This window comes from Carassius carassius, chromosome 15 (genome assembly GCF_963082965.1).
Source record: "Carassius carassius chromosome 15, fCarCar2.1, whole genome shotgun sequence".
Taxonomy (NCBI): domain Eukaryota; kingdom Metazoa; phylum Chordata; class Actinopteri; order Cypriniformes; family Cyprinidae; genus Carassius; species Carassius carassius.
The window spans coordinates 17,545,305-17,563,274 of record NC_081769.1 but is presented as its reverse complement, the minus strand read 5'-3'; the positions used below and the strand labels follow the sequence as shown (position 1 = coordinate 17,563,274).

Below are 17,970 nucleotides of genomic sequence, written 5' to 3'. Positions count from 1 at the left end.
AAAAATTTAGGCTATGGACTTGTTTCTATAGGTTGTTGATTGGATGGAGGCAGATCTGAATTCAAGCTTGCAGTTGATTGTAAGAAAGAGGCAGAGTTTAAATAGACTTACCGACAGAAGTCTGGCTTCTTCATGGATAAATTGTTCATAAGATCAATAACATGCATTTAGAAAATTTGTGAATTTACAATGCATGCCCACTTTATACCATATTTAAATATGTACTAAGAGGCTTGCTGTCATTTATGAATTTTTAAGCAAATTAAAAAGGGAAAATTTAATGTTAACGCTAATTTGCATTATGTCTTTCATATAGTGGTTAGCTCCCAGATTTTATTGCATTTATGTATGGATGAATACATATAAGTGCATGGAAAGAAAGGGATGAGTGCAGAAAGAGATGGATGATGAGAGATGAGAACAGATGGAAAGAAGCGAGACATAACCGCTTGACCTGGTGCACTATAATGGAGTTCGACAGGGTTAAATAGTGCACAGAGACTTTTGGTATGTGTGTGCAAAAGCATTTTGGAAACAAAATGCTTGTGAAATGTCACTGGAAGATCATAATTAAAGTTGTTTATTTTTCAGTTTTTTTTTGGTTTTTAGGTTAAAATTAGTTTGAAGTAGAACTAATTAGCTTTCATTTAGTTTGCATTGGTAAGTAAATTGCATGTGTGTAAATCAGTTTAGATCAGAGATGCTCTAAATGATGGCTCTTTGAACTAACAATTAAATATTTTGGTTTAGTTCTTTGCTGTGGAGAGTTCAGTCATTCAGACTGAAAGCAAAGCAAACAACATAGGGGTTTGTATACTTAAGTGGCCATTATCAGTCAACAAATGCTTTGAAAGCCTGTGAGAGTGAGATTTAGAGGGTGATGTGTGTGTTTGTGTGTTTCAACACGAGACCTTCAGTCTGATTCATCTCCACTCAGTTTGATTCATTATTATCCTTCAACCATTTGTTCTCAATGGTGACCTGGAATGAGATAAACCTACTGCTAACTGTGTTTGTGTCTCCATCCCCAGCGGTTACCGGAGACAGAAACTCAGAGGGGTGTTTGGGGGGGGGGGGGTAATTTATCTGTTGCCATGGAAATGGCATCCCCCCCTCAACCCGTCTTATGACCTCACACCCTATTAGAGGTATGTGTGAGTGTAGTTTTTTTTTTTTCCGCAAAGTGGATTTGCCTAATCTCTCAGTCACTGAAATATGAGCAACTCCGCATGGCAGCAATTTGTGTCTGTGTGCTTCCAGTCCACAGTGTTTTATTGTAGTTGCTTCATGTGTAAATGTTAGTTTAATTTTTCTTCAAAATGAATGTAAAAAAACAACCCTTTCACTTGTGCGAGGTGCCATTCCTTAGACATGCTCAGCTTCAGATGAATGTTTCCTTCTCGCTGCTGCGGCTGGCATGTCTTGACAGTGTAGCAGGGTCTGATGAGGACATTTGCACACACACTCGCACACTTTCCTTTGGGTTCCTTCATCTTTGAACTCACACAGGCCCTTCTTGTTCTGAGTGTCAGAAAAAAGGAGCGAGAGCAAGAGGAACTTCAGCTGTCTGAGGGAGTGAGAGACCCACTCAAGGGGAATGCAGAGCAGGTTACTCCAGCTCAACTCCAACTCTCGCTTTATCTCCCCCTTCTTTCTCTCCATATTTCATCTACCGCTCACCCCCACTGTGACCATCCATAGACACACACACACCACCCTGTGTGTGTGTCTCTCCTCTGCAGGGCAGTATCTGTGAGCTGATGGCCGTGTCTATGTGCAGATGTGATGGGAAACAGCTGTTGCATTTCTCTGCTCGCTCTCTTTTTATTTTTTTTCTCTTCTCCCTCCTTCTGTTTCACCCTTCCTTATTCCCGGAAATGAAAGGGTGATGAGGGTGACTCCCAGCGTCTGGATCTTTTCTGGCTGATCATTCATAGATAAGCAGAGTTCCTTCACTGAATTGCTCTGGAATGTGTCAACCGCTGTGTTTGAGGAGAAGCAGATGATGATAACCTTCTGCTTTCCCATCATCTTTTCTTTTCTTTTCCAGGTTTTGTAATATACCTCTCCTCTAGGGGTCGGAGTCTTTCGGCACCTCATGTTTGAATCTAAAGTTTAACCATTTTGAATAGCTTGATCTAGTTAGTAAATGTGCCAATTTTTTCTGGATTGATTCAGAATCATTAAAGAAGGAATAATGATTCATTGATTAATCATTTTGGTATCCAAATGGTCTCTTGTCTCTTTACCTTCTCCTTTCTCAGGTGCTAAATGATAGCAGTCTTAACTTTTCTCAACTCTTTCTCATCTCTTCAAAGTGTTAACTTTTTGCTGACCATCTTGTTCTTATCTTATCTGTCTTAAGCCCCTTTTACACTGCACGTTGGACCCAGAATATTGCCAGGTCACCTTCTGTGAGAACGCAAGCACGTCCCGGAATTGATTCCGGGATCGATCCCGGGTTGGGGACCTAGTATCATTGCCGGATTCAGTCCTGGAACGAGCTCTGTGTGAACAAAAGCCAGAACTAATGCCGCAAAGGGTGTGTCGTAGTGATGACGCACGTTATCGCGCAACTCTTTTACCAGGTGTTTTGAAGGCAGATCAGTGTTCGCGACGACAGAAATATGTGCAAACTAATGAAGCAGAGATCAGTTTGTTCCTCACTTTCCGCGCTGAAGCTGAGATCGTTCGCCAGCTTCAGTGAAAGTTAACATGCCTAGCGTTTTCGACTCGTACATTACACGTAACATTCTGATGTCACGTCTTCACGGGACCTTTACGGGTTGTGTGTGAACGTGCGCACATATTCCGGGTAATCACTGGCAGTGTGAAAGGGGCTAAATCTAGCGACCCGGGAACAATCACCGGGACACATTACCTGTGTATTTTCCGGAATCACAGTGTGAAAGGGGCTTTATTAATTCTCATACTATTCTTAAGTTGTTTCTTCTGTCCAGTGTTAGTGATAGCAGTTCTATTCTCATCTCTTTTTATCTCATGTTGTGTTGTGTTCTCTTCTCATCTGTTTCTCCTCCATCTCGTCTCCTTACTGTTTCTCTTCTCTCATTTCTCAGGTGTTAAAATGATAACTGTCTCATCTCTGCTCTCCCAGGTGTTAAAGTCTCTTTCTCTCCTCTCTCCTGCAGATCCTTTCATTTCCAGAAGGTAATTAGTTAGACACCGCTGCTGGAGTGTGTTAGGGCATTTGTGTGTGCCTGTGTGCGTTTGTAATTAGCCACGTCTCTGATGTGCGAGTGTGTACGTGTGATGTAAAGAAAATCCAGGATGATCTGTTCCTAATCAAAAGTGGTGGCAAATCTCTGTCGCCTCAGCCTAATCTCCTTCACATCCTTTAAAAGGAGATGCCGGCAGCCAGCTCATTTAACAGCTTAATACTTGTGTGTGTGTGTGTTTCCTTTAGCCCCTCTCGTACATGTCATATTTAGCTCTTTGATGATCTGCTTAATGTATATTGTACCTCTGTTCAATTTTCCCAGAAGTCAACAACACTGATGCATGTATTCATGTAATCAGCCCCTTGTTCTTTCCTTCTATTTTATTCTGATTTATCCCCCCACCTTTCCCTCTCTCTCTTTCTCTCTCTGTCACCTTCTTTGAAGATCAGTGTAATTATAGAGAGCTAGTTTAATTAATTGGGGGTGTTCGATCTTGTGTGTGTGTGCTATCAGCAGAAGTGTGGCAGGTAGTGACTGATCTCTTGATAGATTTCCTCTTTTTTTTTTGACTTTGACATGACACATGCTGATAAAGGCAGATGATTCACATTTAATTTTCCACAAAAATTATTTGTTAGCCTGTAGCTCAATGGCCCTGTATTTCAGCATGCTGCCCACAAGGTGCTGACATCTTTGAGTCTTTCTGAACAAGTAATTGAATGTACTAGGGGTGCTCTGATTGATCGTAAACTGATCGCTATTGGCCGATAATCTCATTGGGATGTTTAGATGGCGGTCTCTAAAAAGGCCAATCTCATAAGCCAGTCTTAAACTGACGATGTGCCTGCTGTGAGGTTTGGCATGACATGTTATTATAATGCTGAAGGTTAGGAACAATTCATATTTCTTTATTAAATAACTTATAAAGTAATTTGAAAACCTTATGTGAGAAGTAATTTCACAAACCGAAAAAGCTCTCACTTTCTTTCTCAAAATGTGCAAATGGCTTCAAATCACATCCCGTCTGACTATAAGCGAGCTCCACTGTTCACTGTTGACACAGGAATTGTCACTTGCTCAGTCGAGGTAGTGTTGAATCGTCTTCTAAAGTTTATAAATTGCGTTGTTTTTTTGTTTGTTTTTATTCTTGCCAGTATTTAATCATTCAGCACTTGCACACTCTCCTGGAGATCATGCTCTTATACACATTCGCAGTGCACACACATAACGCCAGGACCACACTTTCTACATTTCCAGTGCGGATGCAGTGCAGATTTTTTATTTTTTTTTGCATCAATTAAAGTGTTCACAGTGAGTTCAGGAGCACTGCGTCTGCAGCAGTGCAGAGATCATTTCTGCTCACGCTGAATAAAAGTGACAGCGTATTGTTTGCGGTAAATAATAGCATGGATTGACATGAAAATTTATTAATTACTCCATAAATGCATATAAGTAAAGTCTGCTGTGTTTCACAGTCCACACATATGAATTTTTGACTATAGGTTGAAATGAAAAGAGCACTTTTACATAAACAAAACAATAATATTGTTTATTTCATATTTAATTTAGACTGAAATCTACATGAACTACTGAACTATTGTATAATATTAATCCTGAAGGTTATTGTAAGGGCTAACCAAGTTATGTGATTTTATTTATTTATTGATTTGCTTGCTTGCTTACTGATGTTACATTCATAAAACCTAACAAAAAAGAAAGTACAAGAGAGTAAGACAAACCTAAAGTCATTCTGCCTCATGGCAGGTCCTTGATCAGTTCTTCAGAGGATTGTTAGGTAAACACGAGCCTTCTTTGAGTTGCTATTGTACCCGAGTGAAGCCTAGTATAATGTGATTGGCTGCGGTCTCTTAGCTGTGGCTGGAGATTGTAAAGTCTCTTTACTTTTACCCAGAAGCAACTACCCGGACGGGTTCCCTCCTTCTGGAAAATACAGGAATCCAATTACACACCACACACAGACGGAGACGAGGGCATTTGTATGTGTGCAGGGGAACCGAAGTAAAGAGAAACCAGAAGTGTTTGATTATCTGTTTGTTCAAAGGCAAGTCACGTGGCTTGTACCTATCACTTACGTTTGCATTATGTACAGGATGAGGACTGAAAGGAGGAAGTTTATTTCGTTTAAGTTTATGACTTTTAGATGCAAAACATCTACTTTGAATGTGGTTTGGACTAAAAGCAAATGTGTTTTGTAAGCTCGCTAGATTTTTAATATCAATACTATTGAATAATATAGAAATAGAGTGCTTCAGATGTCATTAGAAAGCTCTTCTGGGACATTTTATCCCCACTATGAAAGCAAAACCTGTTTTTCCACACACACAGTTTTCCAGATTAGTCTTCAGATTACCTCTGAGCGTGTGTGTGTGTGTGTGTGTTTGGTTTTCGTTGTCTAATCTTTTTGTGAGCACAAACAAACAGCAATCATTCATCTCCTTATCTCGCCTCATCTGATTGGCCACCTCTGGTCAATAACATTCAAGATACACTAATGATTGATGGCTGTTACAAGCCCAGAATATGTGCAAGCGAAGGCTCAACGTTTCCAGTAAAACGAGGAATGACTGTAGCGATGCACACATTGTCACACTTCTAATCGACAACGAGAAGCCCATGATTTATTTGATTGAAACACTTCTCTTTCAGGCCTTGCAGAAAACATCTTGTTATTCTTGTCTCTTTCTGCCTTGGTCGTAAGTGGCAGATGAATAATTTAGCCTGTAGGATGGAAGTCCCTTCGCCCTGGTCATGTGTCACTCCTCTCATCTGTGTGTGTGTGTGTGTTGCACGTGTTTGAACAAAGATGCAAATATTTGATTTATTTTGTGCTTCATTTCAAGCCGCACATGGCCCTCACTCTGTGTCTCAGGCCTCATTAGCTCATAATTGTGACTGTATGTGTGTGTGTGGTAAAAGTGAACGGAGTTGCATGACAACTGCACTTTTTCCTCTGTGTGTGTGGAGAGTGGGTGGCTGGGTGGGGGGAGGGGTTATCATTTGAGCTCCTTATCACACACCCTTGATACAAAAATATCTGGTCAAAATAACACCATTGAAATATTTGAATGCTGATTCTGAAGGGCATCTGTTCCAGACACAAGGCTGTGTACGAATTCCCGTATTTGTGTACTAGTCAATGGTGAACTTTGACACATGCTAAAAATAATTTACCTAGGTGTTAGCAATTTACAAGCACAATTTAAAGGGATTATTGACCCAAAAATGAAAATCATCTCATCATTTACTCATGTTGTTCAAAAAATTCATGACTTTCTTCTTTGGAGCATAATACACAATACGTACAATGGAAGCCAGTGTAATCTATTTGGTTACCAACGTTCTTCAAAATATTGGAATGACATGAGGGGGGAGTAAATAGTAATGATAGAAACCTATTGCACTTAGACTTGAAACAATGCAGATTGACTTCTCTACTATTTTTGTTCTACTACTTTAAACTCTGCTCCTGCGGCCTCATGGGATAGCGAAGTGTCCACTGGTTGCACTTTGGCTTCAGACTCTCAGCAGATGCAGCAGGTCATCTGGGGATTGTTTACTGACTGTTTCATGAATACGGAGTATTCGGACATCTGAGATCTCGTTAATTTGACATACTGTGATTTGCATACTGCATTTTTTTGGGTTCGTTAACTTCCTTAAAGCAAGATGCATTTACTTAAGAAGGAACAATGTAAGCTATTATGCAATAACGACTGCTGTACTTGGATTTGGTAAGATTTTACTTCATGGTTTTTAAACCGTTCTCCTTAATTTAGTAAAAACCTGTGATACTTTCTTCAGCAATCTTTTTATAAAGAAAGTTCAAAAGAAATAGAAAGTTTAACAGCAGTTACTGGAAATTATATAACAATATAAAAGTCCTTAATGTCACACTTTTTTTATTTAATGCAGTCCTTGCTGAATAAGCACATTTCACAATAAGAAGTAGCAAAAAGTTCCCCAAAACAGACGGTACAGTTTCGCAATTGGAGACATCTGCGTATGCACATAAATAAACATGTTTACTGTACATGCAAACACACGCACGGCCGTGCTCCCCACGGACCCCCTCCAGCTGTTCATCTCCATCTGTTTCCACCCCTCAGTCTTTATTCCTCTCTCTGCTCACATCCGCTGTGTCATGAATGATTCTCATTCACCCACTGGACATCTCCATTTTCCTGCTTACCACGCATTTACTCCGCTTATGTTTGAGTGTGAGTGATAATAAGCTCTGCAGATAGAACCTGTATGCTCCGTCATCTGTCCTTGCGATACAAAATGAAGGTCTACTCTCACACACACACACACACTCAATTGGTAGTCATAGCGCGTCGTCTCCCATCTAAACCTTCATTCTGGGCACTCGTCTGTCACCGTCCACACTAGACTAAACCGTTTTTTTTTTCTTGTTCCTTGTGTGTGTGTGTGTGTGTGTGTGTACTCTTGTTTTTGGGACATATCAGGACACAACTCTGTATAATGACATGGGTATGACACGGGTATTACAAGGAGAGGGTGACTTATGAGGACATAACTCATGTCCCCATTTTTCAAAACGCTTATAAACCATTCAGAATGAGTTTTTTTGAGAAAGTAAAAATGCACAAAGTTTCCTGTGAGGGTTAGGGTTAGGGGTAGGGTTGGTGTAGGGCCATAGAATATACAGTTTGTACAGTATAAGAACCATTACGCTTATGGGATGTCCCCACTTTTCACAAAAACAAACGTGTGTGTGTGACATGATGATGGGTGACAGGCCTCCTGGGTGGTGTGTGATTTACATAAACACCCTCTGTGTGTGTGTGTGTGTGTGTGTGTGTGTGTGGCATGTCACCTGCAGGCGGCAAGCAAAGAGAAACATTCTTGACACACAGCCTCTGTCTCTCATTCTGTTTTACATGCTGCTTTGGACCTTGATCCATGGAGCTGTCATTTTTTGTTTTATATTAATGAAAACGAAGTTGCTGTATAGACAAGCACTCTTTTAATTGGGTGGTTGATCATTCAGCTCAGGGGCTTTCTTACTTTTTTGTTTTACCGTATTTATATTGTTATACTTATTTTTTATGTAATTTTTTTTCTCTACATATATTATTTTTGTAATTTACTTAAAAATATAGATTTGTTAGTTTTTAGTTATCTCTGAACTTTTCCTCTAAACCCAGTTTAAAAAACTAGATTAGGACCTGAAGATCACCTATGCAGTATATATATGTACTGTATGATATACAAGTAACTGTACGTCTATCTCTTTACAACCTTTTACATTTGTGAGAAAAATGCAATCTGCGCTGACTGAGGTGGTTTGTATCTCTCCTGTGCTTTCAGTTTATTATTAAATCTCTCTATCTTCTGCCCCCTTCCCTCCTTTCCATTTACACACCGCACTGCTGTATGTTGAGGTGAGAAGTGTATGTGTTTAGTGTTCTGATGGACTGCTGACTTGCTCTGCACATCGGTGTAATGACCTATCCTCACTCTCCATCCAGAGAGAGACGGAGAGGGAGAGATTTTCAATAACAGGGCTCAGCGGTTCTAAACGCAGGCTCAGAAGTAATCGCACACACCCCCTCGGCTCAGACTGAGCACCTGCGACAGACAGAAAGAGACACAGTGGGATCCAAAAGACCACTATTGGAAAAAATGCTTGCATTTTCTAATTAAATGTATAGTTTTATTAATATAAATGTATTTTTTATGTATTTTCAGCGTCACAATTTGGGTGAAAAGAGAATGTCTAAGTATTTAGTTTGTACTTCCACGCTTATTTTAAAGCTGCGTAAGTTTGTGTAAAAGCCTGATGATCATGTTCTCCAGAGCATATTGAGCTTCAGTGAAAGAAGACAAAGAGACACATTATCAATATCACAAATTGTTTTTGTGACCGAGAAATCTTGGATCACATATTTTCAATAAGGACTTTTGAACGCCACTGTCTGTTCCTGATAAAACTAATAAGGAAACAATTCAGAGTTCCCATAAACCCTGTTTACTTTTTCAAGCCGCCTCTTCCTTTTTTCTTTCCCTCTAAACGTCACAGTTTTGATAAGGCTGTGTTTTCTCATTCGTGAGTTTCAGTCTTTTCAGCTGGTTAGCAGACAAACTGGTCAAACTAGTTTTATACCTACATATACTGTACACTCTCAGGAAAATAGGTCACATTGGGACTTTGTATTGCATTTACCCTAAAGGGAGCATATTAGTACACGGAGCATACATACTGTAATAATATCTAAAGTGTACATATCAGATTCTTTTTTTAAGCTTTATTTAAGGGCTTTTTATTCCTTTATTATTCAGATGGACTGTCGAAAATTGAAAGGAAAGCATTTGATAGAGTGGGAGTGGCATAGGACCTCCAGACAGTAATCAAACTCGGGTTGGCGTGAAAATAGTTGCGTTATGTCGGCACACTAACCATGAGGCTATTGGCACCAATGATTGCATAGATTCTTCCTGAAATGAGCCGGCAAAATTTCATTAAAAACGGTAAATGTGGCGACACCTTTCTGCATTATGCAAAGCTATAGAAGGAGAAGACCGGAAATAATGGGGAGAATAGAATTAGAAAATGTTGCGAGTCGGATTCAAACTAGCAGGTCCGCATAAGCACCAAGGCTCTGACATATACAGTGCTCCCATGATACTTAACTGTGTTTTGTGTGCAGTTTTCATTTCTTTACCACTTTTAATCCCCACTGATGTGCACACACACATACACACACACACACACACACACACACACATGCACTCGTTGAATGTGTTCTGTCAGGATGGTGGTGGTGGATGATGAATGCTTCATGGTGAGAGCAAGCTGAATGTTTTTTTTTTTAATATATAGATACTTTCACACACGCTTGCACACACACATTCACACACTCTCACAACCCGGCTGAGATCAGACACATTGGCCTACTTGCTGTTTTTTTGTAACCTCATTTATCATTTCTTATTTTGCCATCCCTGAACTCCTAGACTGCTGCTGAATTTCTCTCTGGCACATTCAGCGAGGTGGCTGCAGCCGGGTCATCTGAATTTATTCGGACAGAAGTGAAGGTTGTTTTCAGTTCTCATGGCCTTTTCTTTTTCTCTTTCCAGGAGCGTTGGCTCAGCGCGTGAAGGTGGAGCCAGAAGTCGTGTCATATCCTGGTCAGGTAGTGACACTGCGATGCCAGTTTCCAAACCCAGGCGAAACCCAGCTCACTCAGGTCTGAAAACAACTGTTTCTTGCCAACCCAGTGAACAAGATTTTGTAGAAAGAACTTGTTCGCTGGGGTCATGGAAATAACTTTTTAAAAGCATTTGATGATCTGGAAGTGTTGGTCGTCATCCAAATTGATTTTGGATTTGTTTTCTTTGGCATGCAGGTGTCATGGATCTTTGAACGAACTGACATGGAGCGAACCAACATTGCAGTTTTCCATCCAAGCTTTGGGGTAAATTACCCAACAACATCCCCTCTAACAGGACGTGTCAGCTTTATATCAGTTCCACCCTCTTTGGACAACCCATCCATTCAGATCAAAGATGTGAAGATGACAGATGAGGGCCGATATATCTGTGAATATGCCACCTACCCATCTGGCAACGAACAGGGCGTCTCTTCTCTGGTCATGCTGGGTGAGTATGAGTTTGTGCAAAGCCCCTTTCAAGGAAAGTCTGTTCACTTAGCCTCCATACTTGCAACGCCATGCCCTATTTAAATGAATGGGGGAATCCTGAAATATCAAAAACTGATCGCCGAACTCGCGATTAAATTACTTCATTCAATTTCAATTTAGCAACAAAATCTTAATTGAACTACTCAAATAGTGATAAAAAAAGTGTATTTTTCAGGCTAAAGCAGCCAATGCACATGCGTCGTTCCAACACGTTTATGACTATGGTTTGACTATGTTTCTAACAGCCGCTGAGTGACACAATGACTTTACCAATCAACGATTGGTTCTTTCATTTAGAAGGAGGGACTATCCCACCATATTTCATGTTGCAGTTTCTCCCATTTAAAAGTAAAGGAGTAAACCGTCTTTATATTTCTGTAGTCTTTGGTTTGTGTGGGGAGGAGGAAAAGAAACGACAACTGCAAATAATCAATAAAATCATAAAATAAAATTATAAAGAAATTGATCATCAAATTTAATTAGCAGTTAATTGGATAAGTAATAAAATGTATATGTATTTTATGTGTATAGCATTAGCAAAGTGCTTTGTGTGCATCCATCAAAGTATATGTAGTTATTTAATAGGTGAATTTTAATTAGTTTGTAAATTGTTTGTTGGAGAACAAGACATGGAATACTTTTTCTTCAGTAAAATAAGGAGGAAGTTTAACTTAAATAATCTGATTAGTTTAGAAAAGTGTAAAAAAAAATAATTAACAGAACTGTTTTTCAATTAAAATCAAAGGAGAATTGTGTTTTTTAAATCCAGTTATTGGAAAGATTAAAAAAAAAAAAGCCATCTTGAAAATTGTAAATTAGTGGGAAATTTTTTTTTTTACATGATTAAATTGAAATATGTAAATTTTTCCTAATAAAATACAGTAAAATAAGAAAGGAAAATAGCTGTTTTAAATCCAACTAATCTAAAAATGGTGAATAAATCAACAAAATCAGAAGGAGAATTAGGCATTTTTATGTCTGATTATTTGCAGTACCAATCGACATAAAACATTATTTTAGATAAAATACTGGGACAATATAATTGACAACTTTTTTCAAATTTTTTTTTTGGGGGGTGGGGGACTGAAACGTCAAGTGAGTGCTTGGATCAATTCTGAAAATATTTGTCAGTTGCAGCCTTGGTCTTTTTAAAGAATATGTGTGTACTTAGACTCACACTCACGTCTGTGTCCGTTTGCGGGGCTTAAAGGGAATTTATAAATGGTATTGTCAGATCAATTGTGCTGCTGTTAATGTGTGTGAAATGTGGCAGTAACCTTGGCAAGGCTCTCGCTCACTTGCCCTCTCCCTCCTCTCGCTCCCTGCTATTGATCTGCCTGCTTATCATGCTGAGAGGCCGTCGCTTCCCTGTCGTTCCCCGTCTCCCCTGCTTTTCTCCTTTCCCTCTCTTTGATGTCTTTCTCAGAGCAAAACATGAGTACAATGTGAGCGCTGTGCTAGCGTGTGGCAGAACAAGCCGAGCTGTGATCTTCCCGTCTCCACTTCCTCCCCTCCTCCTCTCATCTTCCCTTACCCTCTCTCACATTATAGCATCAAATAAAGGTCAGACTCTCTCTCTTTTCCACAGCTAAACCAATGAACACAGCTACAACTGTCATAGTTACTGCCGGCAAAACCCCAGTCATCGTGGCAAGCTGTGAATCATCCAATGGCCGTCCAGCAGCGACCATTTCTTGGTCCACACCACTTAAAGGAAACGTGACGACACCAAGCACAACGAATAATCAGAATAATACGGTCAGCGTCCAGAGTTCCTACATGCTGGCTCCGCAACCGTCGGATAATGGCAAAGACATCAGCTGCGTGGTGACACACCGTACCATGTCCCAACCCGAGATCTTCCCGATGAAACTTAATGTTGAATGTAAGATTTCAACCACACCAGAAACTACTGATATAAATTCCTGTTGCTATAGCCGAGAATTGCTTTAGTGAGTCATGTCTCTATTGGTTTTGGCCAGTAATGTGTCTACACAATATGCCAGACATTAGTAACGGCCATCAAGCAAATTAACCTAAAGCTTTACAGAGCTGCTTGGACCAGAAACAGGGTCAATGAGGTCATTATAGAGGCCGCTGATCAATGTTCAATTTGTCCAAGACTTCAGTGGCTCAGAGCTAAACTCATTTTATAAAGGCTGGTTGTTCGATACAGCTATTTACTCTGTCTTTTTCTTTCTGTAAGATCCTCCCCAGGTGCAGATCAAAGGGTATGATGATAACTGGTACAAGGGTCGGACAAGTGCATTTTTGATCTGTCAGGCAGATGGAAACCCCGCCCCGACCACCTTCACCTGGAAAACGTGAGCATTTCTTTTTACTTTCAGTTCTGATTTGTCTTTCCCATTAGCCAGGTTTACACTAGTAGAAGGCCACATTTGATCATATTTTAAAGCTCGTTAATGACTTCATTGGGCACAATGTTCAGTCTTTGATTGCTTCATGTGGGGTTTTCCAGTCCTGTTCCTGGATGCCCCCTTTCCTGCATAGTTTGGCTCCAAAACAGCTGCCGGCATTTTTTAGTGTTCCTGACTGGTTCAGGTGTGTTCGGCGTTGTCCAATGCTGCTTCTGGAGGGCTGCCTTCCAGCCAAATTTAGCTCCAATCCTAATTAAACACACCTTAACCAGCTAATCTAAGTTTTCAGGATTGCTAGAAGCTTCCACGCAAATGTGTTGGGGCAGATCGAAGTTAAACACAGGACACTGGCCCTCCAGGAGCAGGATAGGAAAATGAATGATGGAGGTTTTGGCGGTGTCTGAAATTTTGCATGGAGTTTGATTGCTGAACTTCTGAAAGTCAAAGGAATGACCAAAGTCTTGGCTAGGCTGTGTATCATTGATGTCGCTACAGTGTGCCTTGGCATTTACTCAAAAATCTTACTGGGGTCATATCGTATAGTCTGACAAACAGCAATTTTAAAATACTGTGAAAATCGTAGTGTGCACTCTGCTTAAGATAATGACAAAATAAACCACAGATTGTCCTTTGATGAAGCCTCTGATGCAAATCGCAGACAAAAATGTAAAGCACGTTCTCAGTCTGATTGGCTGGCTTTGACACAAGTTCTGGGAGTAAGGACCCTCCTCTAAACGGCATGTAAAAACATAAAATGTGAGTCAGATGGCTTCTTCTAAGTGTGTGGTTCTCGGCCAGAATAAGCTACAAAGTGGACCAGACTTTATGCTAGTAGTCAATAGGTCTTTTAAGATTAGTTTCTGTCATAAATGCTGTGCTAATGTTGTCTGGTTTTTGTCCCTCAGTTTGTCTGGTCTGATGCCTGAAACGGTGCAGGTGCAGGAAAACCGTCTCGCTGTGCAGAAAGTGGATGACACCATCAACACCACCTTCATCTGTGAGGTCAGAAACAGTTTGGGATCCGGCAGAGATCAGGTCGCCGTCTTCGTGAGGGGTGAGTCTGTCTATATAGTATTTGACTACAGGTTCCCACACATTTCAAGTGTTGAGTGTGAGGTGGTGACAGGGGCAGCAGCTGGAAAAATGAGACCTAATTGTAGACAACCAAAGGGTTACAGTTCAGACATAAGGCAGTTTGTTGGAACTTTTCTTTTCTGTATGTGTTTTGTTCGTCATTCTATTTGTTCTCAAGATCACCCCGCATGCTCTGTCATCCCTCAGCCTTCAAATGTTTCTGACTCTCTGGTGGCGTATTTTACTTTAGTCTGAGACTTTCTTGATCTGGTAAAACATGTCTGAAAATGCAACACATTTCCCATAGAATTCTGAAGGATGTTTTCTAAAGAGAGGAGTGTGTGTTTGTTTGTGATTTGCAGATGTGCAGTGTTTAGTTGAGTGCAGCTGTATTTGGGTGGTGTTGAGCAGTGTTTTGACACTGTTTTCTGTATAAGTCAGGTTTTTTTGTTTTCACAAGAATGTCAAAAATTTGTTGGATATTGCTTCACTTACAGCATGCTATAAAGGCGATTTCACCACACAAGCAATGCACAAGTTTATGTTGCTTATTCTCACACTTTGGGTCCGTACATTTTTTTTTTTTTTTTTTTGCCATGCTTTCATTTTCACCAAGGCCACAATCAGTTAAATTTAGTAATATTGTTAAATAGAATTCATTTCAAATGTAATTTATTCCTGTAATGGCACAACTGAATTTTCAGCAGACATTACTCCAGTCTTCAGTGTTACATGTTTCTTCAGAAATCAATTTAATATGCAAATGTGCTGATCAAGTTACATTTTTATTTTTATTATTATCAATGTTGAGAACAGTTTTGCTATTTATTATTTTCTTTAAATGATTTTATTTTATGATCCTATTTTAGGATTTTATGATGAAATAAATCTTTCGTAAATCTATTGCAGGATAAATATTAGGTATTAGTATAGTATAGTATAGTAGATATGAATTAAAGTATAGTAAATATGGATATAAATTTACTCAGATATGTTTGAGTAAGCTACTGCAACCTCTACTAAAACGGTTGACTATCAGGTCTTTACCCAGCATAATATGATTGGATTATATAAATCAATTGTATTTTTCTACATTTCTATTGAAACAAGTAAATTTTTTCCTTCACATTTTCATCCATCCATTTTGATCCATCTTGTCTTTATTGACAAAGTCAATACATTTTAGGCATTCTTTTTTTAAATGCATTAAGATTTTTCCTTTTTTTTTGACAGTATTATCACTGATGTTCAGATGGGTGTGGGTTGGATTTGTGACCCCTGGTTAACTCCTGCCCGTCCCAGAGTTTCATGGCTAAAGTTAGCACCACAGTACATTTGATGGCCATCATGGGATGCCAAATTGTCCTCTCCTAGGCTTTTCTGGTCCGATCTGATGTCCTGTGACAGGCTGATGGAATAAAATATCCACATGGTTGACTGCGGAGGGACTGAGCTGCTTTAGTGCAGAGCAAGACTAATAGCTCTTAGGTAATGTAGAGGAAAGGTGCTTTTCTCTCACAACTTGGGATTTAAAAGCCTTCTACCTTCCTCCATTCCCCTTTGCTATCCCCACTCTCTCTTGCATATGTGTCCTTCCAGATCAGTATGGTTTGAAGGCAGATCTTAGCTCATTTGGAGAAAATACATTCACCCACCAAACACTAAACTTACAACATCTTGCCTTCCCTCCTCTTTTGGTTCCTCCCATATTCTCACGCAGTGAAAGCAAGAGAAAAGGACCAGCAAAAAGAGACTGAACCAAGAGAGGAGGGTGGAGCGGATAAACGCTGGTGGCATTTCTACCCCCTTGGGAACCTACGGCTATCCCCATCGCACATGCATCCTTTCACTCTCCTCATCTCTTCCACTCGCATTACTTTGATCGTCTTTGCTTCAAACTCTTTTGTTTTGTATGCCTGAACCACTTCTGTGCCTTCCAAACCTGCTACCCACCCTCCTTCTCCAACCATCTCCTCACAAAAGAGGCTCTCGGCGAGGATAAGTCAGTCACTGCTGTTTCAGCTCCCGGCCTCTTATCCTCCCGTCAAAGGAAGAGCGGAAGGGAAATGCTAATCAAGCCCATAATGCAAAGCCAGCCTGTGCCGTGTGTGTGTGGACAAAATTTGTTGTGTTCAGTTGGTGTTTGCGGCGTGTAGTGTAGGAGTCAGGTGCAAGAGGAGATATCTTCCGTTGAGCGCCGCGGGAAGTGTTGCTTAGCCGTGAAGTGGTTCTGCTTAAGTGGAGCCATTTTGACAGCCATGAAATGGCCACTACCTTCTCAGTCGCGTGGCTGTCTTCACCCCAGGCAGCCATCTCCATGGTGACTAAGGTCGGCCCGCACAGATCTTGTCTCGGTGTTCCTCCTGAAAGCACGAGAGTGGTACAGAGATACCTTGGAGCATGTTTTGCCCACCACTAGAGCCAGAGCTGGGAATCCAACTACAAATCCAAATCATTTCTCAACACTGTGCCTCATGTTGCTCTCACGCTAACCTAGATTCAACCCCCAGTTCTCTCTTTCTTTTTTTTCTCCCCTATCATTCATTTTCAACTCTGGAGATTCTGTCATGTTCTCCATCCAGCTGTCATGGAAAAAAAATTTCCTGCTCTCTCTCATCCAGTGGTGTGACAAAAAAAAGGAATAGAGAATATGAGGCATTCAGAGAGATTTTTCCCCTCTCATCTGTCCAGGAAAGATCAATGAGCTTCATTCATCCACTCAGCCGTTCACTTAGAGTCTTTCAGAGCACTAATATGTACATTTATTAATATACTGCTAGTACTTAGAGAAAGATAAAGAGACTACATTAGTGGTAATACAATATAATTAGTGATGTTCACGAGTTCACATTCATTAATTACTCACCCTCATGTCGTCCAGACCTTTAAGACATTTGTTCATCTTTGGTAGACAAAGACATAGATTCTATGTCTATTTTAACAACTTCTTTACTGCCTTTCTGGGCCTTGAAAGTGGTGGTTCCCTTGCTGTCAATGGAGGATCAGAGAGCTATTGGATTTCATCAAAAATGTTTTAATTTAGGTTCCAAAGAAGAATTAAGGTCTTACAGGTTTGGAACGACATGAATGTGAGTAATTAATGACAGAAAATAATAAATTAATTTTGTGGTGAATTATACCTTTAAATGGATATTTTCCCCAAAACTGTTACTGTCATGTCATTCCAAACTTATAGAAAATATATTTTAAATATTTTTTATTATAATTTACAATGAAAGTCAGTGGGGTCCAAATCAACACTGAACCTCTCTAACTTTATATTAACATGAGGATGTGTACTAGAGCTGTAATCGGGCCTTAAAAGTTAGGCCCGACAGGACCCGAGCCCGACAGGTACATTTTGATTGAGAGCTTTTTAAAAGCCCGAACCCGTTTACAGCCCGACATTATTCAAATGTGCGCACACACACAGCTCTTTTGCCTTTTGAAAAGAATGAGTCATTTATTCATGTTTTAACATTATTCATAACTAACCACTTGGAAGTTGAAATAAAGAAATAAAATAAGTCCTCTGTAACATCGTAACATCTCAGCACTCTAAACAGTCATAGGCTTATTTAGCCTATAAATAGACCAACGCACGAATAAAAACTAGTCTTTTTTAACAAATTAAATTAACATACATTTTAAATT

At 39.9% G+C, this 17,970-nt stretch overlaps 1 protein-coding gene across 2 annotated transcripts in view; it reads left to right on the top strand.

Moving 5' to 3' along the window:
• The window catches only part of LOC132158317 (nectin-2-like), a 66,866-nt gene that overhangs the window by 11,255 nt on the left and 37,641 nt on the right, over positions 1–17,970 (top strand). For both annotated transcript variants that reach the window (XM_059567680.1, XM_059567679.1), the window contains exons 2-6: positions 10,302–10,411; positions 10,571–10,823; positions 12,453–12,749; positions 13,071–13,188; positions 14,148–14,296. In XM_059567680.1, coding sequence (XP_059423663.1) covers positions 10,302–10,411; positions 10,571–10,823; positions 12,453–12,749; positions 13,071–13,188; positions 14,148–14,296 — 927 coding nt within the window. The remainder of the gene's footprint in view (positions 1–10,301; positions 10,412–10,570; positions 10,824–12,452; positions 12,750–13,070; positions 13,189–14,147; positions 14,297–17,970) is intronic.